This window comes from Dermacentor variabilis, chromosome 1 (genome assembly GCF_050947875.1).
Source record: "Dermacentor variabilis isolate Ectoservices chromosome 1, ASM5094787v1, whole genome shotgun sequence".
NCBI classification, from domain to species: domain Eukaryota; kingdom Metazoa; phylum Arthropoda; class Arachnida; order Ixodida; family Ixodidae; genus Dermacentor; species Dermacentor variabilis.
In genome coordinates, this window is record NC_134568.1 from 259,110,365 (window position 1) to 259,129,984 (window position 19,620).

Sequence of the window (19,620 nt, forward strand, 5' to 3'; positions counted from 1 at the left end):
CTGTGTCCTACAAACTCACCCAAGTGACCATACAACTTCCATTTTTGAGAGCATAAACTTGCACAGTGCTAGTGAAGTACTTTACAGATGCTTGGGGATGGTTTTTTTTTTCATCTATAAACAACCAGTCTAGCATCCTTTCTTGTAATAAAGATAGCTCGAGGGGGGCAATCTTAATGGCAGTTTTTTTTTCATATCTTAACATAATTAGTGTGCAAGTGACATATCTCGGAAGAAAGGAAAGTCGGGATCGATTCACTTTTCTTTAATAAGTTTCATTTCCGAGTTTTCATGCACGGATGGGTAGCTCAATGAGTAAAATTGAATCATGCACAGTACTTATGCCCAGAAATTTTACTGTTATCCATATAAAAGTCGAAGCAAAATTCAAACTAATGACCCATGCGTCTTGTTTTGACCCCACATGTGACTTTTTTTTTTTTTTTTTTTTTTTTAGCCTCTAGAGATTAATTTTCTGACTCATTCTGGTGCAGAGAAGGATAAACATGACATGGAGCACCAATATAAGTTACATAAATTGCTTAAAACATGGGAGCAAAATAACATGTACAATCTTTAATGGTGACTGCAGTTTCATAAAAGCTGCCATGAAAATGCCTATCAACAATGCTGAATTTCATATATTGTAACATAAATGAAGTCTGTGCTCTACAGTTCAATAACAATTGGTAGCTGCAGCTGTTGTGGTCCCAAACTTTCAACTGTTCCGATATATTCTTTACAGTCTAAAATCCTCAAAGTAGCCATCTAAAGCTGCCCTTGTGCAACAGTGGGCTGAACAAGACCTTCTAGTATCAAAATACTGTGTAGCTTTGTTGTCTGCATGGAATGAAAATCTTGCTGCTGATGTCATTGATTGTTTAGTGGGATTAGCCCCACAAGCAATGATTGTTTCACCTGTCTGCTTGTAGCAGTATCTGTATATCTTTGGTTGGTCCAAAATGGCTTGCTTTGCAGCACATAACAGCTTGCTCCACTGAGAAGACTCGGGTACAGGCGGTAATAGTCTGTGTCAGTCATGCACATTTATCGTAATGCAATTCTAGCTTGTATATAGCTAGTGATGGAATACTGTGATGCAGCATTTGGATTTGTGGCTGCTGCTGACTAACCTAGCCAGCAGCCTTTAGCAATTTGGGTACGGGTGAAACTTGCAAGGTGCACAGACTATAACTCATGAGGCACTGCTGCTGGTACAGTTGTAGCTCACTGCCTTCTTTCTAGCTCTGGCTTGGGATGTGCTGCATTTCGATGGTAAAAATTTGTGCACTGAATGGAGGATTCTGCCCTGCTTGCTACGAAAGGCACAATCAAGCGGCAGTTACGAAGTGTTTCAAGAAGATGCTACGTTGTGTCATTGAATCATGGTTCCTGGACCACAGTACATTCTCTACCAAACTTGTGTGAAAATGAAAGTACAACAACAACAACAACAAAGTGGCTAAAGTAAGGTTTTCGAAGAATCGAGGCAAATGAAGCTCACTGACATGTCTGCTTGTTGAAGGCAAGCAGAGGAAAGCTCAATCCCATTGAGAAAACAATTGTGGTTTTATTGGCACATATTTTCTGTCTAAGATCAAACCCAAAGCTATAATATGAACTTGTGTGGACTTTACTTGCAGTAAATATGAAACATTGTGACAAAAAAAAAAAACTACCATCTGGATGAAGAATGCTTGGATGGCCCTAATGACCTCATGACCCGTGAAAATGATGAGAAAACCCTACAGTACAACGACTCAAGAAACCGCAAAACGTAGTTGTGCTTAAGCACATGCCATTTATCAACACACAGCTGCAGGCTGCCACAGTAACAACCCAACTGCTATCAAATTTACCAAGTGTCAATTTAAAAAAAGAGGGGGCGGGGTGTTTCCATGGCCTTTCAGCATCTGCACCCAACATTCAAGTGCATATTTCATGTGCTTAAAATTGTACCTGCACTAATACTATTCACTGAGTGTCAAGGGCAATTATTTGCATACAGTATTTCTTAGATATGTTTACAATAAAAACTAAACATTCAGAATTCACTTTTTGAAATCTGCTACCTTTATATAAACATTGTAGTTGCTGGAATTGCACTCTACAGCAATTTATTCTTACTGTGTCGCAGTACCAATGGCTTCCCTTCGCCCTGCCAAACATCTACTTCGGTTTATTTATTTATTTAGTTATTTATTTACGAGTACATTACAAAGCCCTCATGGGACATTGTGTAAGGGGGGGCAGTAAATATATACATAAAGATTACAAACAATAACACCTTAAAGTAAGACCGATTAGTGCAGAGAGATGCGAATGAACCCAAGAACTTAACAATACATACTATAAAAGCAAGGGAGCAACAATAGCATTAAAAGTTTAAAAAACGAAAATGAAAACGCAACAACGCATGAAAAAGCTATTTAAACTCAACGGCAGCAGTGCTACAGAGAATAAAGATAACTGACAAAAGATTGTTTTCACATAAAAAAGAAAAGGTTCCACTGGATAGCCTGAATGCATATTGTGTTTTGGCCATAATGCATCAGTTTTTGGCACTTCAAGGAGTCTTGAAAAATGAGTTCGGCGAGAGATATTGTCACAAGTGGCCTTCAATGTACATTGCACTTCTTAAATTGGAGAACACAAAAATGTGTGCTTTGGCTGATTCAGGCACATGTTATGACAGCAGCAATAAATCTGCAGGCTGTCACGAGTTACTCGATTTATAGCTACAACTGCAGCACTATTTTGCCATGACTTCGAACTGTTGTTGCATGTGCTCTGGGGCGACCTTTTAAGAAAAAAAAAGAAATGTTGTTTATTTGATGTTGAGTGAAACTTCATTTGCATTCCTTCCAAGTCGCTGTTTCCCATTACGGTTTCAACAAGGTACCGTATGTGCACGTATATAGCATGATCACAAATATAATGCAAGGGGGAACTTTCAGTCTCTCCAAAAAAAAGAAAAAATATATTATCATTATACAAGTTATGATGCAGCATACGTTAAAAGGCTGGAAATTTCTAAATAAAATCCGCATTATATTTGTGCAAATGTGCTAAATTTTGTGTATGCACTACGCGAAATCCTTCCCAGTGCACAGAACAATTTTTACTCAGACAACTGTGGTATCAACTTTGTTCGTTTATTATTTCCCCACAGCCTGCATGAAAATTCCTATTCTTAACTATGTGCTGGAAATGGCATCGGCTAGCTTGGATCAAGCAGCTACATTAAGTTTGCTTTCACAAAGGAGCTAACTGAGCGAATGTTCAGACATGCGGAAAGCTATCGACATTTGATGCCCTGATACTAATTCCAAAAAGCCCTACATAAACTAGCCAGACTCCAATGACTCATTTATTCCCTGAACTATATTAATACAAACAGGAAATCTGAGCCTCTGACTTATTCATATGTCTAGGGAATCCCATGCAGTCTTAACGGAGCCCCCGGCTACTCTTGAAAGACACTAAGACAATTGCAGCACAACCAAAAGAACTTAAGATTTCTGGACAATGCTAAGAATCTTTCACGAAATCTGAAGAAGCACGAAGCTTGCATATAGCAGAAGGTGTGCTGTCGACAGCATGCCTGCTTGGCAAGCCGGAGGTGGCCTGTGCTTTACACCTGGAGGATTCTTTTTTTTTTTTTTTTTTTTTTAGTCTAGCTATCTTTGGTAACTGCAATTTTTTGTGCCTAACCATTTTCATGATCCAGCCCCAAAGATAGTGCAGTCTAACATAATGGTAAAAACTGCACGGTGGTAAAGTACCACCATGCAATACACCTCTGGTTGCAGATGCTGCATAGGGTTCTGAACTGCCCCTTCAAGAAGAGGCACTCGAAGTCCCTGTCGGCTCCCGCATACGGGTAATGCAGTGTGGTAAGGAGAATGCTATCCATAGCACACAGTGCAATGTAGTGCCACAAATAACCACCTCCAAAAGCATGCTAAACGCCTTCTTGGATAGCAACCGAAGATGGTTCTTTCATAAATTTTTTTTTTTTTCAGTTTTCTGCATTTGCTTTACAAATCCACAACTTTTGCAGAAAGCATTTGCAGCAAAGTGACACTGATAGAGCAGAGGAAGTGTTATTACAACACATGTACACAAATGCTGGAGGCACTCCGTTTTAATCACGGTGTGCACTGCTGTGTTACAGTGCACGAGGTGAGCCTGACTAAACCATTGGCATTTGCCAATACTCATATAAACCATATATATGGTGCAAGAAAGTCGCTGCCCGCTCGTACCGCTTAATCCGTATTTGCATTTTAAACAACTTAAACATTGAATTGGTGCACCTATGTGGTCACAGGGCTTTGGCACAGCTAGCTTGAGCAATGCGCTACTTTATACAACCTTCATATGCAATCTGCCTTTTGTTTATGCATTGCTGTAAAATGTACAACAACCATACCTAGCACAAACCAAGCCACAAGCAAGTTGGTTCCAACTGTCGCCTTTTAATGCATTTTGGAACTCATTTTCAAATTGCTGCAGTGACAGTAAGAGAGAGGGGCAGAAATAGACCCTCTTCGTAATTGTAAAAGTAATGTTCTGCCAAGACTGTTTGCCATGGCTGTGTGTGTCCTCTCGTCTCCCTTGTGCTTAAGGTTTATTAGCCAAGTGTGAAAAGTATACACATTTCATACTTCATTTATATTTGAACAATGACCAGTGCCATCGTTAGCTGAGCAAATGTACAATGTGGCTATGTTGGTGAATCAGCAAAAGAGTCTACTGTGTCGGTACTCCTTTCAAAATGCTGTGCTACAGCGGCAGTCCCTGGGGCTGTTGCTGTGGCATTATGCATTTCATATTCAAGAGAGAACTTGCGTTTATGTAGACATTTTATTTGAGTGCTCACAATAGCTGCAGAATTTAACAGCACATGGTGTATACATAAAGCCCTTATACATTTTTGTATATATGTATATATAACAACGCAGTCCTGCGTAGTAAACATATCTAATTAACAAAACAAAAATAGCTTTTCAACACATGGAGCAGCAACTACTCAAACTATAGTTAGTAACTGACATTAGGCTCTAAATAAAAGTAATCTTTCATGATTGTACACTGCGTAGTGTCTCAAGTACTGTCAAGCCTTTCTTGTATAAAAATGAACTGCATATAAAGTATTTCTTTTTTCCATGCTTCAATTGTTAACAGCACCAAATAAACAATGCTTATGCAATGCCATAACAGGCATTTTAAATAAAGTGGGCGGTCAGATTTCACCACATTCTGTTCAGAAAAAATGTGCAACAGCTCACTCCTCTTCAACACAAACAATGGCAGTGTATCCATTGAAGAATAGGCCGTTTCAAAGCAATACAAGCAAAATAAATATCAACAGAGAGAAAGGCCATGTTATCCGGCAGTTTACAGTTATCAAATACTACTATGATTCTTGCATTTGTTAAGGCTGCTTCTTGCAGTGGCAAATGGTTCAGCAAAAATAGCTTTTGGTACTCATGGCTGTGGTGTTGCAGGCTGTCATGTCCTTAGAATAAGCTGGTCTTCTTTTGGCTATAATTTACTGAGACATCAAACAAGTATTGCTTTTAAATGGGTGCAACATGACTGATGAATATTATTTTGATGATGTAACCCCTTCTTAAAAATGTATATGAAACAATATTAATGAAACTCAGGACAACAGTTCCAACCAAAAAGGCAATCTCCTCTGAGGTATACAGGTGCAAGCATACATGAAGCATTGTTGAAGTAGTCCCCGAGGTATCTCAGTGTATTTTCAAACTTAGGTTTTGCTGTTACATATATGTATACATAAGCTTGATTTCTTTTTGTTCATTTGCAGAGTGAAGTGCGGGTCACGAAAAAATACCATCAGAACTTGTATGTTGTAATGCTCTGTTTCAATCCACTTATTCTTCATAACAAGTGGCCAAACCCAGCGATAATGGTGGTGCTGCGGCGTCCGAGCTAATAACCAACAGCAAAAAGAATGGAAAATGAAAAGAAACATACTTTGTTCAAAACAATGCCCAGATAAATGTACACTTTAATCCCAGCACAGTATTCCGTGGCTCACCCTGGTTTAAGCAAAACAAGGGACTGTAGCCATTAAAGCTTGGGCATGTAGAAGCATAAGCTACTTTCAAGTGTGCTGACAAACTCCACTTATCTCCACTTTTTTCTCTGTTCTGCTCAGCCAATAATATCCCTTTCATACCAAATAAGCTCATCCTGAGGGAGACTTTATTTTCTTGCCTCCGAGATGTTCATGAAATACAACATTGGAAAAATTTTTTGTCAGACATTCTCACAAACAATGCAAGGTAGTTAAGGATCAGAGGATTCAAATGTCCAATGTATTGTGCATGAACTAGACCTTTTTGCCCCTTAGAATAATGGCAATCTCATGGTATCTCAGACAATGGCAAAAGATAAAACCACATTTCAATCAGCCAAGGATGAACGTGCCCTATTTCACAAGGAAATCTGCACAGCATTAGGAAAATAAAAGGTATGGACGAAAAAGAGCTTACAGGCCTACATCACAGGACACGAGCAAATCTGCAACTTGTTGAAGCAAGCTCGGTGGTGTCTCATGGAATAATTTTTTTCCTGAGCCTGGCAACACTGCCTTGGGAAAAGGCAGTGTGGCAGCTTTGGGCTGTCAAGACAAGGAGGAGGCGGTTCGGAAAGCAGCTGCTACAGAGCGAGCCATGAGGAGACAACACCAACAAGCGCAGCTATCATGCCCCCTTGGGGAGCAGAGGGTCAGGGTAAGGGGAAGGGAGCAGGCTGAGAACTGCAGCACAGAGCTCAGGCAGCACCTCCACCAGCATTCTTGAGGAAGTTGCCCAGGAAATTTTTGACAGCGCTAGTGATGAGCTGCTTGACCATTGCATTCTCAGTGATGAGCTTCAGCAGCGCCTGTGGGTCCTTGAAATCTCCAAATTTGGAGATGGTGCTCTGGATGGTGTCAGCCAAGTTGTCCTTCTCCTTCTCGGGCAGCTCTCTGATCACATCGGCAGCCGGGCGCATCTCCGCCTCCTTTCCACTGCTGCCACTGTCCTTGCTGTCCTTGCCATCCTTGGACCCACCACCAAACATGCTCCCTGCACACACACAGATTACTAGGTTACTTGAGCACTGCCATAGCAGACCTGTAGTAGTCTCATCTAAACTGCACATCTGAACCCCAGCAATACAGAGAACCCAAAAGATCACACTCAAGAGGTACTAAGTCAGCCCTTCACTGTTCTTACTGCAGATTGATTCAGCATGACTGAAAATTGTGCCACTGCTTACAGACAGCTGCACAAAGAGAGGCGTATAATAGCTGTTCATGAGCCTCTGATGCTTCACACAAGTGACAGTAAGTTGTGAAGTGACGAAGGGGTAGTGATAGAAACTTATTAACTTTGTCACTTGATATATATATGGCCAACTTACCATTACTCCTAAAACGAACTTTACTTAGGTAAATTTACCCATGGATGGATGAATAATGTAATTATGCTCTTTGAAATGGGGTGGTGGCAAGTGACCAAGCTAGTTCTTTTTGCCTTTCTGCCAAAATCCGCAGCTCATGGTAACAACATATTGAATGTTTATGAAAGCGCTTCTTGCAAGTGTGGCTGCTGTTGCAATCTGCATACCAGCCCAGTGGATGGCAAGTTGTCATGCAATGGCTACCTCAACGACAGTAAGATCCCTAGATAAGTTGTACAGCAAACTTCTGTTAATTCGACTCTGGTTAATTCAATTTTTTGGTTATTTGGATACCGGCTGAAGGTCTTGAATCAAGCCCGTGCAATTCTATGGCACCAAACCTTCGTTATTTTGATCCTAAAATTGGCCTTCACTAGATCATTCAAACTTGACCAGTCAGCATGCACATGTCTGACCCTTATGGTGACCCCAATAGCAACCCCTTTAGTAGCAGCATCTTTCTCGGTGAAGCTTGGAAGACTGAACGCATTGCACACGTTATCTCTCGTCGAAAACGCCTGGCCTGCCCTAGAAAGATTGTCTAGCAATAAGCGCAGCTCAGTGTCCCATAACAGTATTCGCTTGATTCTAACACCTTTTTCCTTCTTTTCGTGAGAATTGGGCCGAAAATTGCCTGTGCAGTACGATTGGTCATGATACCAAAACATTCGTCTTCGCAACGTTCGTATGCTTTACCGCTTGACAAGGATATATTGCGGCGAAGCTGACTTTAGGAAACCGGCCGCCATTGCGCAACACTTTTTCTTGCAAAAAAAAAAAAAAATCGGGCGCGCGTTAGATTTTTACTTTGTTTAGGAGATTTACCGTCATTTTTACGTTAGTTTTCTACTTTGGACCCACAGGAAGTGAGCGCCAGTTTGATTCGGTGGTGCGTTGGAATCGGGCACAAAACCGCCAAGTGAGCCAGTGGTGTGTGCTGGCGCTTTTTCGGCACCCTACCTAATTCGACCCACCTGATAATTCGATCAATTTCATTGGTCCCGTGACGGCAATATTAACGGAAGCCGACATTGGGCAACAGCGCCATGGTTTTCAACAATGGAGTCGCCAATAAACACGAAAACTGCGCACCCATATTATCTCAATTACTGTGCCGAGCTTTGCACGGCACACATGGACAGACGCAAGCATGTGGAGTGCAGTGTCGCGCTGCTGCTGTTTCACCAATCGTAGCCTCGCCAATGCATCCCGGAAAAGAAGATTTTTTCATATAAGCTACGACAGGTATTCCTGGCCGTCAAAATTTGCGGCTCTATTAGAGTTGTTTCGGCCGTCGTGCACCTAGCCCGACCAGCCTTGAAGCAGCAGAAATCGCGCTGCCGTGAGTACGCGCTAGCCACAAGAGGAAGTTGCTCAACAATGGATGAACCCTGTTGCGCAACGGCTTGCTCCGCGTCGCCCGCCGCTCAAGGCCGCGACGGTGGGACTTCACACCTACTGTGACATGCGTGCGATGCGCAGAGAGCGCTCGGAGATTCGAATCGCACAATGGGGCACAGTGGCGTAAATCGAGCGGAGCAGATGTCAAACAGACGGCTGTGGCAAGGGCGCGAAGCTTTTGCTGATGGTGCGAACCGATCACCTCTAAAACCCTCCCTCTCTCTCATATATATATATATATATATATATATATATATATATATATATATATATATATATATATATATATATATAAACAATCCACCTCTCATGTAGCCAACAGTGAATTTGCGCCTTCACAGCCGCTTTAAATTTATCCCCTAACAATGATCATCGTCAATCGCACACGATTCCTTTACGTGGATGGCCTTTTTTTGTTTCCTCATGGTGATACGCGCATGCCGTTCGTGACCCGACGACGATTATTGCCAACTGGAAGTACCATAATGGAGCTTTCATCATAACAGGTTTTAGCATATTTTCTTCGGACGTGAAACCATTTTTCAAGTGCCGCTTTTATCTTTCGGGTGCCCAATGTTGCGCAAAAATATCAGTCAAAGAATATAGCAATCTATTAACGACTGCATCGCCGATTAACAAAGGCTTAATTATCATCAGTAGGGCTGATCTCACGTCAACCAAATCTACCGGCATCGGAGCCACTGCAAGCGCTATTTGCCATATAGACGATTAACAAGCTGGCTTTATATCAAAAGCGACTTGAAGGGTCGACCGAATCCATTGTGTACAAGATTACACAGTCAAGCTTTTAACCCCGAACAAGCACAGTTGAACATTTTTGTTGCGCAGGGTATGCACAAAGTGCAGCCGTGTTGGTGTGCCGATGCCGAGAAAACTGTTCCGTTTGTCGCGAACGTGGTGATTTTAATCGCTTATCTGCCGGTCCCTATGCTGCGGGAGTACGTATGCAGTGGTTCTTCAAGACCTGAAACATATCCAGCGCTTCAGAAAAAAAGAAAGAAACAGCATAGAAGAACAGGGAGAGAAACGACAGGAGAGTGCAGTCGTCTTTCTCTCTCTCTCTCTCTCTTTTCTCTGTTGTTCTACGGCGTTTATCTCCTGAAGCGCCGGAAATTTCTGGTTTCGAAGTTCCAACTAGCTTCTTCAAGAGTGACGTCCTTTTAAGTCACAATAATATGGCTGTACAAATACGCAATTTCTATGTATTGAAACAACCGACATAATCGAGCGGCGTTCATGTTTAATTGCGGAGAGCGACTCCTTTTCTATGCGGCGCGCGTGCCAGTCGGCCATAGACGGGTGCGCGTGCAGTGCTTTCGAACGCAAGCATCTGCGATCTCAGTTGTCGAGACTATACTACGCACCGCTGGTCGGGGTTTCACTATTCCCAAGCTCCAACTCGTGTGTTTCCAGCGACAAAAGGTGAGTTCTCAAAGGGCTTTCACATCCGTTTCTGGGACGTCGGTGTGTCTCTGTCCTAGACCAAGGTTGGGACTGTAAGAGGTCTACATCCTCAGGCTTCAGAAGGACAACAGTGTCCACAGCCACTGCTCATTGAACCGAGACCGTGGATACTCGTGTGTAGACACCGCTTAATTGCGTCTCGCGTTCTTCAGACCAGACATTCAGGAAAGCAGCTGCTGTGGCATCGAATCAAGCATGATGAGGCCGGCAGAGTTAAGTGCAAACGCCAGACATCCAGGAATGCAGCTGCTGTGACATCGAATCGAGCATGATGGGGCCGGCAAAGTGAAGTACAAAGCGCGTTTCAAACCACGGCCCTGAACGTTCAGAGACCGTGGCACATTGCCAGCCGCAGTAGTCATCCAGCACTAAGAAATTTGGTGGACGAAGCTATCGCCTGTCGTCCTATGTATTCCGCAGATTGAAAGAACCGAACACCTCTTCTCACGCAAGCTTTGCAATTCAGAAGATATATCATTCCCTTCAATCACGGTGTGTACAGATGTGCGTAACTGTAACATATTGTGATATATTATGCATTTAAAAAATAATAAACGAGTTTGTAAATGTACGTTACCAACAAGCAACAATCTGTTCCAATGTGTAGGCTTTATAATTCGGGTTGGTTTCGTAGAACTGATATGTTGTGATGCGGTTTTTTTTTTCTTTTTTTTTTTTTCTTTTTTTTTTTTTACGCGCGGCCGCTTTGTGTGCTCCCGCAAAAACATCCCCATCCCCGTTCGGCGAGTCAGAATACCCTCCCTGCTGATACTACAAAAATGGGTTTTTACGTGCTAAAACCGCGATCTGATCATGAGGCACGCCGTAGCGGGGGACTGCAGATTAATTTTGACCGCCAGGTTTTTTTTAACGTATACCTAAATCTAAATAAACAGGTGTTCCTTTTTTTTTTTTTTTTTTTGCATTTCGTCCCCATCGAAATGCGGCCACCGCAGCCGGGGACTCGGTGCAGCGGCGTCGAGCAAGACAGAGTTCTTTTCCGGGTTTCGTCACCACGGCACCTGCTCGCTAACTTAGCCGACTCCACACCCTCCCCCACTACTTGGATCGGCACATCATTGTGATCCAGCCACGTGCACGCTGTACCCGTTGTATCCCCCGTTGGGCAGTCCAGTTTTGTTTCTATCCCAATGGCCCGCTCCTGCGGCGGCGGTGGCGTAACAGCGAACGAGCACAACAGTCAAGGATGAAAGAGAACAGTGGTGCGCCGCCTGGTGCCGCACACGACGTGTTCTGCGACGATCGCTATGAGATGGCGCCAGAGTACCGCGCGTCATCTTCTCTATCTCCGGTCACAGCTTTTCATCGGCTAGCTAACAGATGTTAAACGTTATCCCTTGACGCACGACGCGCCATCATGTATTAGAAGTTTCTCGAATGTTAACGATAGTTCTATCCGTTTGCTGTTGTCACCAAAGCTTTTTGTAATCCGATTCTACGCGTGACGCGAATTGTGTCGTACTTTCTGGAAGCCATGCGGGCACCACCGATTACTCTGGCACCTTCGACGAGCCATGTATAAAAGCCGGCGCGCTTGACCCGCAGATCAGATTTCCGACGATCGCCGTCTCTGCTCGCCGCTATCGTTGTGCTGGAGTACTCTCGTTACTTGTATTTCAACGCTTCGCTCCGTTTGCAGCGTGCCGCACGAGACATTTTGTCCGCACCAGCAAAGTCGCAAAATGAAAACACGTATATGATCTGCGCTCAAATTTCGCATCAGAGTATCGTAATCACCGGTCTTCTTTTTTTTAATTGGTCTAAAACCCATCATAGACGGGCGTTCTCTCGCCTTTTCAATAATTTTTCGGATTCAAATTGGCTGGCAACGCCTGCGAAATGCGCAGCTGTCTGCAGAGCGAGAACAGCTGCACAACAGCTTTTAATCTTGCCGTGCTGCGTGGAAGTACTAGTTTTGAAAATTTAGCCAACGCGGGAATTTTAGCTTGCAGCTGCAGACAAGCCGCTGAACGAGTTCTTCCCCATCCCCTTAATTGCTGAATGCGAATGCCTCACGGCAGTCCGTTTTCGTCCGTGATTTGTGAAATGTGACTCAGGTACAGGTGCAGCCATATGGTGCAACTTTCAAGCCAGCGCCTTCTCACCGCCACCTCCTCGCCGCTGAGACAGCCGCAAGGCGCGATGCGCAGCGCACGCACAATAACCGGCGCCCCTTTATCGTCCACGTTATCGCCGAAACGTGGCATCACACGGCGTGCGGAATGCGGTGCTCGAGGCCATTCCGGAAAGTTTCGTGGACAGCATCGTTGCGTCGCTTAAGCCGCGCCTTCTCATCCTCCTCTCTGTCCTTGTCGCATAGCGGACATCATATACCCATAGAGAAAGAAATTGATATACCTATATAGCAGTCAGTCACACACTGCGCGCATGCCGCGTTATCTTAAATCATAGCCGCGTTTGTACTATCCGTAAGGTTAGCTGGTTACTTTGTTTGTAGTTTGGCCTGGGCTTGTTTATAGCAAGAAGAGTTTGGGAGACAATGGCGCTTCTTCATACGGTGACACGATACAAACGAAACGCCATAGGCACGGGCGGGGCTCCTACAAGCCTGTAGCAACGTGGTCGCCTCCTTCCCCAACGTGATGCGTTCGATCCTGCCTCTTTTTTTTTTTTTTGTACTGTATGGTATATGGAATAGCATTCCGCAGCAAGATTTCGTAATACCTCCTCGATGTGGCCAATATCAAGCTGTCGTGCACCCGGGTTCAGTGAAGCATTTTCAGCTCCGCGATCCCCATGGCAACCGACGCCGAAATTTTATGTGCGCGCACTCGTTCACAGAGAGAACTGACTACGTCAATTATACGACTGAACAATGTAGTTTTGAAATGACGCTAATGTCAGCCCACGACTTATGATCTTTCATGCAGAAATGAGCAGGAAGAAAACTCGATACGCGATATGCTCAATGTGCGCGTTCATGTATCAGGTGCATCCTTATGGGCCAAGGCAACCACCGCAATCCGCGCCCCTCCGAAACTAAGAAATAGTGCAAAGAAACCGGCAATGTTCCTCAAGCGTCGTCTAACTTGCATTACAAAATTTATATTGGACTTAAACATTCTCGTCTTCACACGAAGGAGCATGCACAATATGGTCTTAAAACACATTCGTAATAGTAAATATAAAACTATGTTGCAAGAGGATAACTGCCATGTGGTTATGCCAACACAAACTGATCTTTAAACCATCGAACGACGAATGCACGCACCCGATGGTGCGGACTATTTCTTTTTTAGACGCGGAAGACGCAGAGGTGCGTTGTCAGTCTCCCGGTGGCATTTTGCAGGCCGGTAGTTCTGCGCAAAGGGCTAAAAATAAAACAAAAATACCTCTCCTGATACAGTGAAAGCTACATAATCTATTACGGCCGAATACAAATGGGATAAATTGATAAAGTGGCAACACGATTAAACTTCGGCTCCAAACCGTCAATGGAAAAAGCGAAGCGAGGCCACCAGATATGACAGGGCGTGTCCACACCGGTGCTTCTGGCGTCCGCCCTGTGGTCAGAACAGAACCGCGCCAGATACATGGTGTTAAAGTGCGGACATTCGCGGATTTAGTTGTGTAAGAATGAACTCGTATCTCTCACTGAAAACGCACCGAAGATGCTCGTGCGCCAATACCAAGGTCACGAGGCGCGAGCAAACTACGTCGATCTGCAACTTTGGAATGTTAGACGCAACATGCACGACTAACAGCTGAAATCAGTGGTGCTACTATCCGTAATTACCACGCGCGCTCTAGAAAAAAAAAGTGAACGTGTAACGAGATACGAACCAAATCCGCCCAGCTTGTTGAGCATCTTGCCACCGATAGCTGAACCGGCGCTCTTCGCGAGGTTCTTCTTGGCGTCATCGTCTCCAGAGGCAGCAACTTTGATGTTCTCATCGGTACAGAGCTGGCAGAGGATGTCCTCCAACTCCTTAGTACTCAGCTTGTCCAGATGAGCCATGTCTGACGCCGGAAATAACGACTGGGAGAAGCTCACCACGAAGTGCTGCTGCGCGCGTACAACTGAGGCGTCCGGGCTGTGCGGAGGAATCAATCGGCCTTGACACAAAAACTGCGCCAATGCGGCAGCAGAAAGCGCCCGGAAAAAGACAGTTGTTTTGTTTGTGAAGTTTTGGATGCTATGTTTTCGATGAGTAAACATTATGTATGCGTAAAAGAAATATATGATAACGGTTAAATAATAAATCAGTGTTATATGGTCTGTTGTGCGTATATTTTGTCAAACGTTTTTTGGAAACTACATTAAACGTCACGTCCGGCAAAAATTGAACTTCCGGAAGTTTTTTTTGTTGTTGTTTCTGTTACTAGCGGCCCTCTCTATTTTTCTGTTTTCGCTTTTGTTTTTTCGCCGCCATAAGAGCTCCAGGGAGCGTGCGTCATCACGTGACCTACGATCAGCTGGTCGACGCCGATTGGTTGCCCAGGGCACTGACGGCCAATCATAGCGTCCCCCCTTGACAACTGTCGAGCGCTCAGCAACAACAACAATAGCAAAAAGTTGCCTCAGCTGTGTGTTCACTGTGCAAGGGTCGCTAGCTGGACGGAAGGCTTTGTTGTGGCATCCACTGACGTTATTTTACGAGTACTAAATGTATTGTAAGTCCTCCTGCTGACCAGAGTCATCGTCTGCCATCGCCAGGAACACCATCTTGACAAGGGTGAGTCCATGCAGTTAACATTTCACAGTAACGACTCGGAGGTGACCGCTACAGTTGGGTCATCCGAAGGTCCACACGGTTATTTTCATCGCGGTGCTTTGTATCCAGCCCCGATTTCTACTGGCCCAATGCTTCGGCAATCGCCAGCTCTTTAGCTATAAAGTTTTTGTCATGGATGGAGCGGAAATCGGTTTTCATTCTGCAGCCAAAAGGTACATTGCATGATCTAGTAGCTTGTTGTGTCTTGTGTATACGCGGTACTGCTTTTGTTTTCAATGTCATGAATGCCCTTGATTCAAATGCAAAAATGAAGCGCTGTTCGTTCTTTGTTTTTACCCCGCGTCAGTGCATTTACCAGCGCCATATAACCGCGAGTGGCTCCGCGCGGAGAGCGCCAATGGATTAGCCCCGGAACAGCTCGGCTGTTATGGGGGGAAGAAGGGGGTTCCGGGGCGTTCCCTGTTCGCGCAGCCAGCCTTGGCGATGCTGCCCCAGCAGACGGCTCCGTGCCCGTCGCGAACGGGGGCAGGCTGGCCTACTCGGCGCGCGCACTTTCGCGCAGCTAGGTGTATTCTCGCCGCCCAGTATCTCCATCAGCCACCGCCGAGGCCTCGGCGGCACAATAATAATTGGGCTTGCATACACATAAACAATCCCGTTGCTGCGGAGACCTGGCACTCGAACGACTCGAACGGGCTCTTTCTTGTCCAACGCGCAGCTGATACACAGCGGCGTGCGTCATTTGCAGCCCGTTCACGGAAGCGACTTGGAGAGAGCCACTAGCTCGCTTATCGACATCTCGACATCACTCCAAGCGCGGTTTGGTTTGGGGGCGCGCTGCAGTGTGATACACGGGAGTGGGAGAGGGCGATCGTGCACCCACCACCACCGTTGCTTGGTTTCACTCATTCGGGTTTCATTACGTCAGTGCCTGCGCGCATTCCCTTGTTCCCTGCCTATGGCGGGTTATTTCCGAGTATATGCGGGCTGCGCTCTTTCGGCCGCCTATTTCGAGAGGCTATAGTGTACACTGGCGTGCTTGTGGGCTCGACGAGCAGCGTGCCCCTTCGACTTTGCATGACAGTTGCAAGGTCGCGTAGCGCGCGAACGCCGTAGCAACTGGCCCCGCTGCAGCTGAGTGCGCTTTCGTGGACACAGCGTACCCCCCCACCCTCTGCTTTCAGCAATGACGCGGCCGTCACTGTACCGTACGTGAAACGACTGACTCAGGCAACGAGAGAATTAACACGGCCTAGTTAACCAACTGCGTGAAAATGATAATGCCTAGATGCTATATACGCCGTCTATCGTGGTCCCTGATTCACTTCACCGACGGCAGGAATACCTGTCTTGCTTGTTTGCAACTGCTGTCAGAGCGCGTCGAGACATGCCCTGGCGGCGTTCTGTACTATCCCGTGACATGTGCAGTTTGTGGTCCACTTTATCCTGTACCACTATTAAGTAGTGGCAGTACTTGCGTGGAGTTACTGCCGTACGCGGTAAACAGGACGGCGAGAGGCGACAAACTATTAGCGGGGCAGAACTGGCTACATTTGAAGCTGCCGCAGCTCGGGCTTCGTTGCATAGCACAGAAGCTCTGCGGGAAACAGTGCTGCCTTGGTGTGGTTGCTTCACACAGCACTCGACGTCGTGCGCTAGTGTCAGCTAAATGTATTTCGGCGTGGTCAAGCGACAGCGCTTGGTACGTATAAATTTGTAAACCCGATGACCTTTCAGAAAGTTAAACGAACAGTTGCAGCGCTTGTTTTGCGTATCTCAAGCAGTTGACTGTGGGTACATTGGAAGCAAACTGGCGGCGATATGTTTTGCAACAGCGCCGTCAGGCGTATTGCGCGCGTTTGAATAGCCTACCGGCGAGCCTGTGCTCATGTTTGACACTGCTTCTTGCAGTCCTTAAATTTATCACGGATAGCGAGACATCAGTGCAGGGTATATATCCACGGAAGCCGCTTATCTTGCCAAGCATATCCCTTCGTGGGTGTACGCCCCCTCGGGTTGACCGCGCGCTCCGAGTGGCCTCAGCAGGATGTTGCCAAAGCGTTTTGCCAAACACTGTGCGTTTAGCAAAGGTGTCCCCGCTTTGACCTTGGGAGTGTGGAGGGGCAGATTGCCAAGCGAGACTGCAAGGGCCGCTGTGCCGTGCTTATTTTGTGCGACACGCGTTTCTCTTTCGAGACCGCAGTGGTGGTGCGCCAATGAGCCTTCATGTTCGCGTTCGGCTTGAGCCGCGCCCCGCTCATGAAGTGCCACTGTTGTGCTAGGAAAGCTTCCAAAGCCCATGCACTTTTACTCTGCGAACATATTTTTTTCTCGCTTATCAATAAATGGCGCGTTATTCTGCTTTCGATGGACACCTTCTTTTTCTCCCTCACAACGGGATGTAGAGAGTTCGAAGTAAACTGTGTGCGCGGGCGCAAGGGCGTTGCACATGTACTGCTGAAAGCAAACCTCTCCTGTGGTGCGATTTTCAACGACGTTCATCGTGGGCAGGAAGCTTCAAAAAGCTTTGTGCTTACATGGATGGTCAATCTCCCGCTTTGAAAACTGTCCAGAAGTGATTTGTTTAGAGAACGCGCTGATCCCGTCAATGACACTGATCAATGACTGAAGGTTACCGAAAAGCAGCCGTAAGTTGACCTAAAACTGCCCGATGAAATTACAAACATTCCAGAAAGACGTCAAGTTCATTTAGTCTTGATTTTGTTGTAGTTATTCGTAGATCTCTGCCTCTGAGACTTCGTAGTCTCAGAGGCAGAGATCTGGCTACGCGGAATTTTATGTAAATGCAGTAGGGGGCGATCTTGGCGGACATGGAGTCACTTGATCGGCACTCTTTTCCTCGCCCTTCTTGCAAGGCAGTTGGTTGCGTAGACGGAGAAACATGCGTGCCCTTCTCGAGCACAGCTGAGAAAGATCGAGCGCGCTGGTGCTTACCGGCCAGTGTATGAAGACTACGTCAAGCGGCACGTCGCTTGAGGCTTTGGCCCCGAGCCAAGCGAGTGAGAGGGAAGGTATATAGACCGTTTGATCGGAACACGAGAGCTTGACCTACCGTACGTGGCAGGCTGTCACCGGCTTCAAGGCACCATGCAGTCGGTGACAGTCAGCTTATGTCATTTACTGGGAGTTGACACATACAGTAGATGTCGATATGTAGAGTTCCAGACGCTTGCAACACCGAAGATCTAGTTCATTCTACACGACGCCACACCAACTTGCCCAGCTACAAGTCCTTTTGAGACTCTAGTCCATTAAGCTGCGTAGCGTGTTCCACTGTACCGCCACTTCAATGTAACTGCCGTAATTCTAACAACTGACTTGATAATTGTGAATAAGTGTCTGTGGCAGGTGGAAGAACTTTCATGAAAGGGGAAAAAATTGTCATACCTTTAAGTATAGCATATCCTATACCCCAGGAAAGGCGGTGGTGTCGGTTTCGACCCCCCTATATGCCAGGACGGAGTTTGCTTCAATTGCGAAGCTTTCTTTCTGAGGAATTACTATTGCGTGGGTGAGGCCAGGATTTTTCTGATGGGAGGACAGATTATTTTGGTTGGTGATGCAGGAGGGTGCTCTATCACTTGGCAATCCATGGTGATATCAGGAGGGGGGGAGGGGTCCCCCTTCCCTTCAGCGTTTCATGAGTTGACCCCCTGCAGTATAGGTTTTCTTCATATGGCTTCATATTTTCAGGTGGATGGCACTTTTTCACTTTCAACGCCTGGCTTTGAAAATGTCAACGAATTCGAACTGCATCCGGATATATATATATATATATTTGGTTTTTTTATCTTTTTAATTTAATTCTGCTCGCCACGACCTGCTTGTAATCTGTTTATGACTGCCGCCATTAAAATAGGAAGGGGTGAGTAGCATATACTAGACTACTCTGGCACATTGTAGAAATTACAAGCAACGGAAACTATAAAGTGATGCGCAACACGTATTATACCACAGTGTATTGACGGGATGTCATAAAATAAAGTTTGGAATGTCGGGAGCTCAAGCAGGATGAACGGGGCAGTCTGTGCATGCGCTGCTCTATTGTAGCATTATAGCGTTGTGGTGTAACTGATATCCATGTCTTAACCTATAAATGGTATGTCTTGGAAGGAAGACTCCCCCCCCCCCTCTCCCCCAACCTTAGGAATACGAATACAAATAAACAAGGAACATATCTGGATTGAAAGCTTAATTTATGGTCTCGCACGTGCTAGGTGACATCGTACAGCGCGCGGCTGGCACGCGGTATTTTTGGGTCAAACTTATATATAGCCACATATACTAGAAGGGTTATATATGCAGCGTGCGGAGATCTTCGGATTTGGTGAAAATGAAGTTTTACAGTCACCTATCATGTGGGTGATGTTTCAATATGTATAGTTTGTCATTCCAGCGGCTCTCGTGAACTTTCTTAGTCTTTGGCGACAGTTTTGAAGCCTCGACGCGCGTCGAAAACTATCGCGGGACCGCATATGATACCCCCGCGCGGGACGTATACAGCTTTCAA

At 45.6% G+C, this 19,620-nt stretch overlaps 2 protein-coding genes across 4 annotated transcripts in view; one reads left to right on the forward strand and one right to left on the reverse strand.

The window, feature by feature from the left end:
* Positions 1–4,850: 4,850 nt before the first annotated feature.
* Positions 4,851–14,479, reverse strand: LOC142563217 (uncharacterized). The gene is made up of 2 exons (XM_075673768.1): positions 14,197–14,479; positions 4,851–7,109 (listed from the first exon to the last, which is right to left on the reverse strand). Exons 1-2 carry the CDS (start codon positions 14,369–14,371, stop codon positions 6,814–6,816), a joined length of 471 nt encoding a protein of 156 aa, XP_075529883.1. The 5' UTR covers positions 14,372–14,479; the 3' UTR covers positions 4,851–6,813.
* Positions 10,057–19,620, forward strand: part of TP53INP (Tumor protein p53 inducible nuclear protein) — a 36,684-nt gene continuing 27,120 nt past the window's right edge. Inside the window, exon 1 of one of the 3 annotated variants that reach the window (XM_075673786.1) lies at positions 10,057–10,329. The gene's annotated coding sequence lies outside the window, so the exon portion shown is untranslated. Of the gene's footprint in view, positions 10,330–14,876; positions 15,090–19,620 lie in introns of those variants that run through there. The other 2 variants (XM_075673794.1, XM_075673780.1) reach the window with 2 other exon arrangements.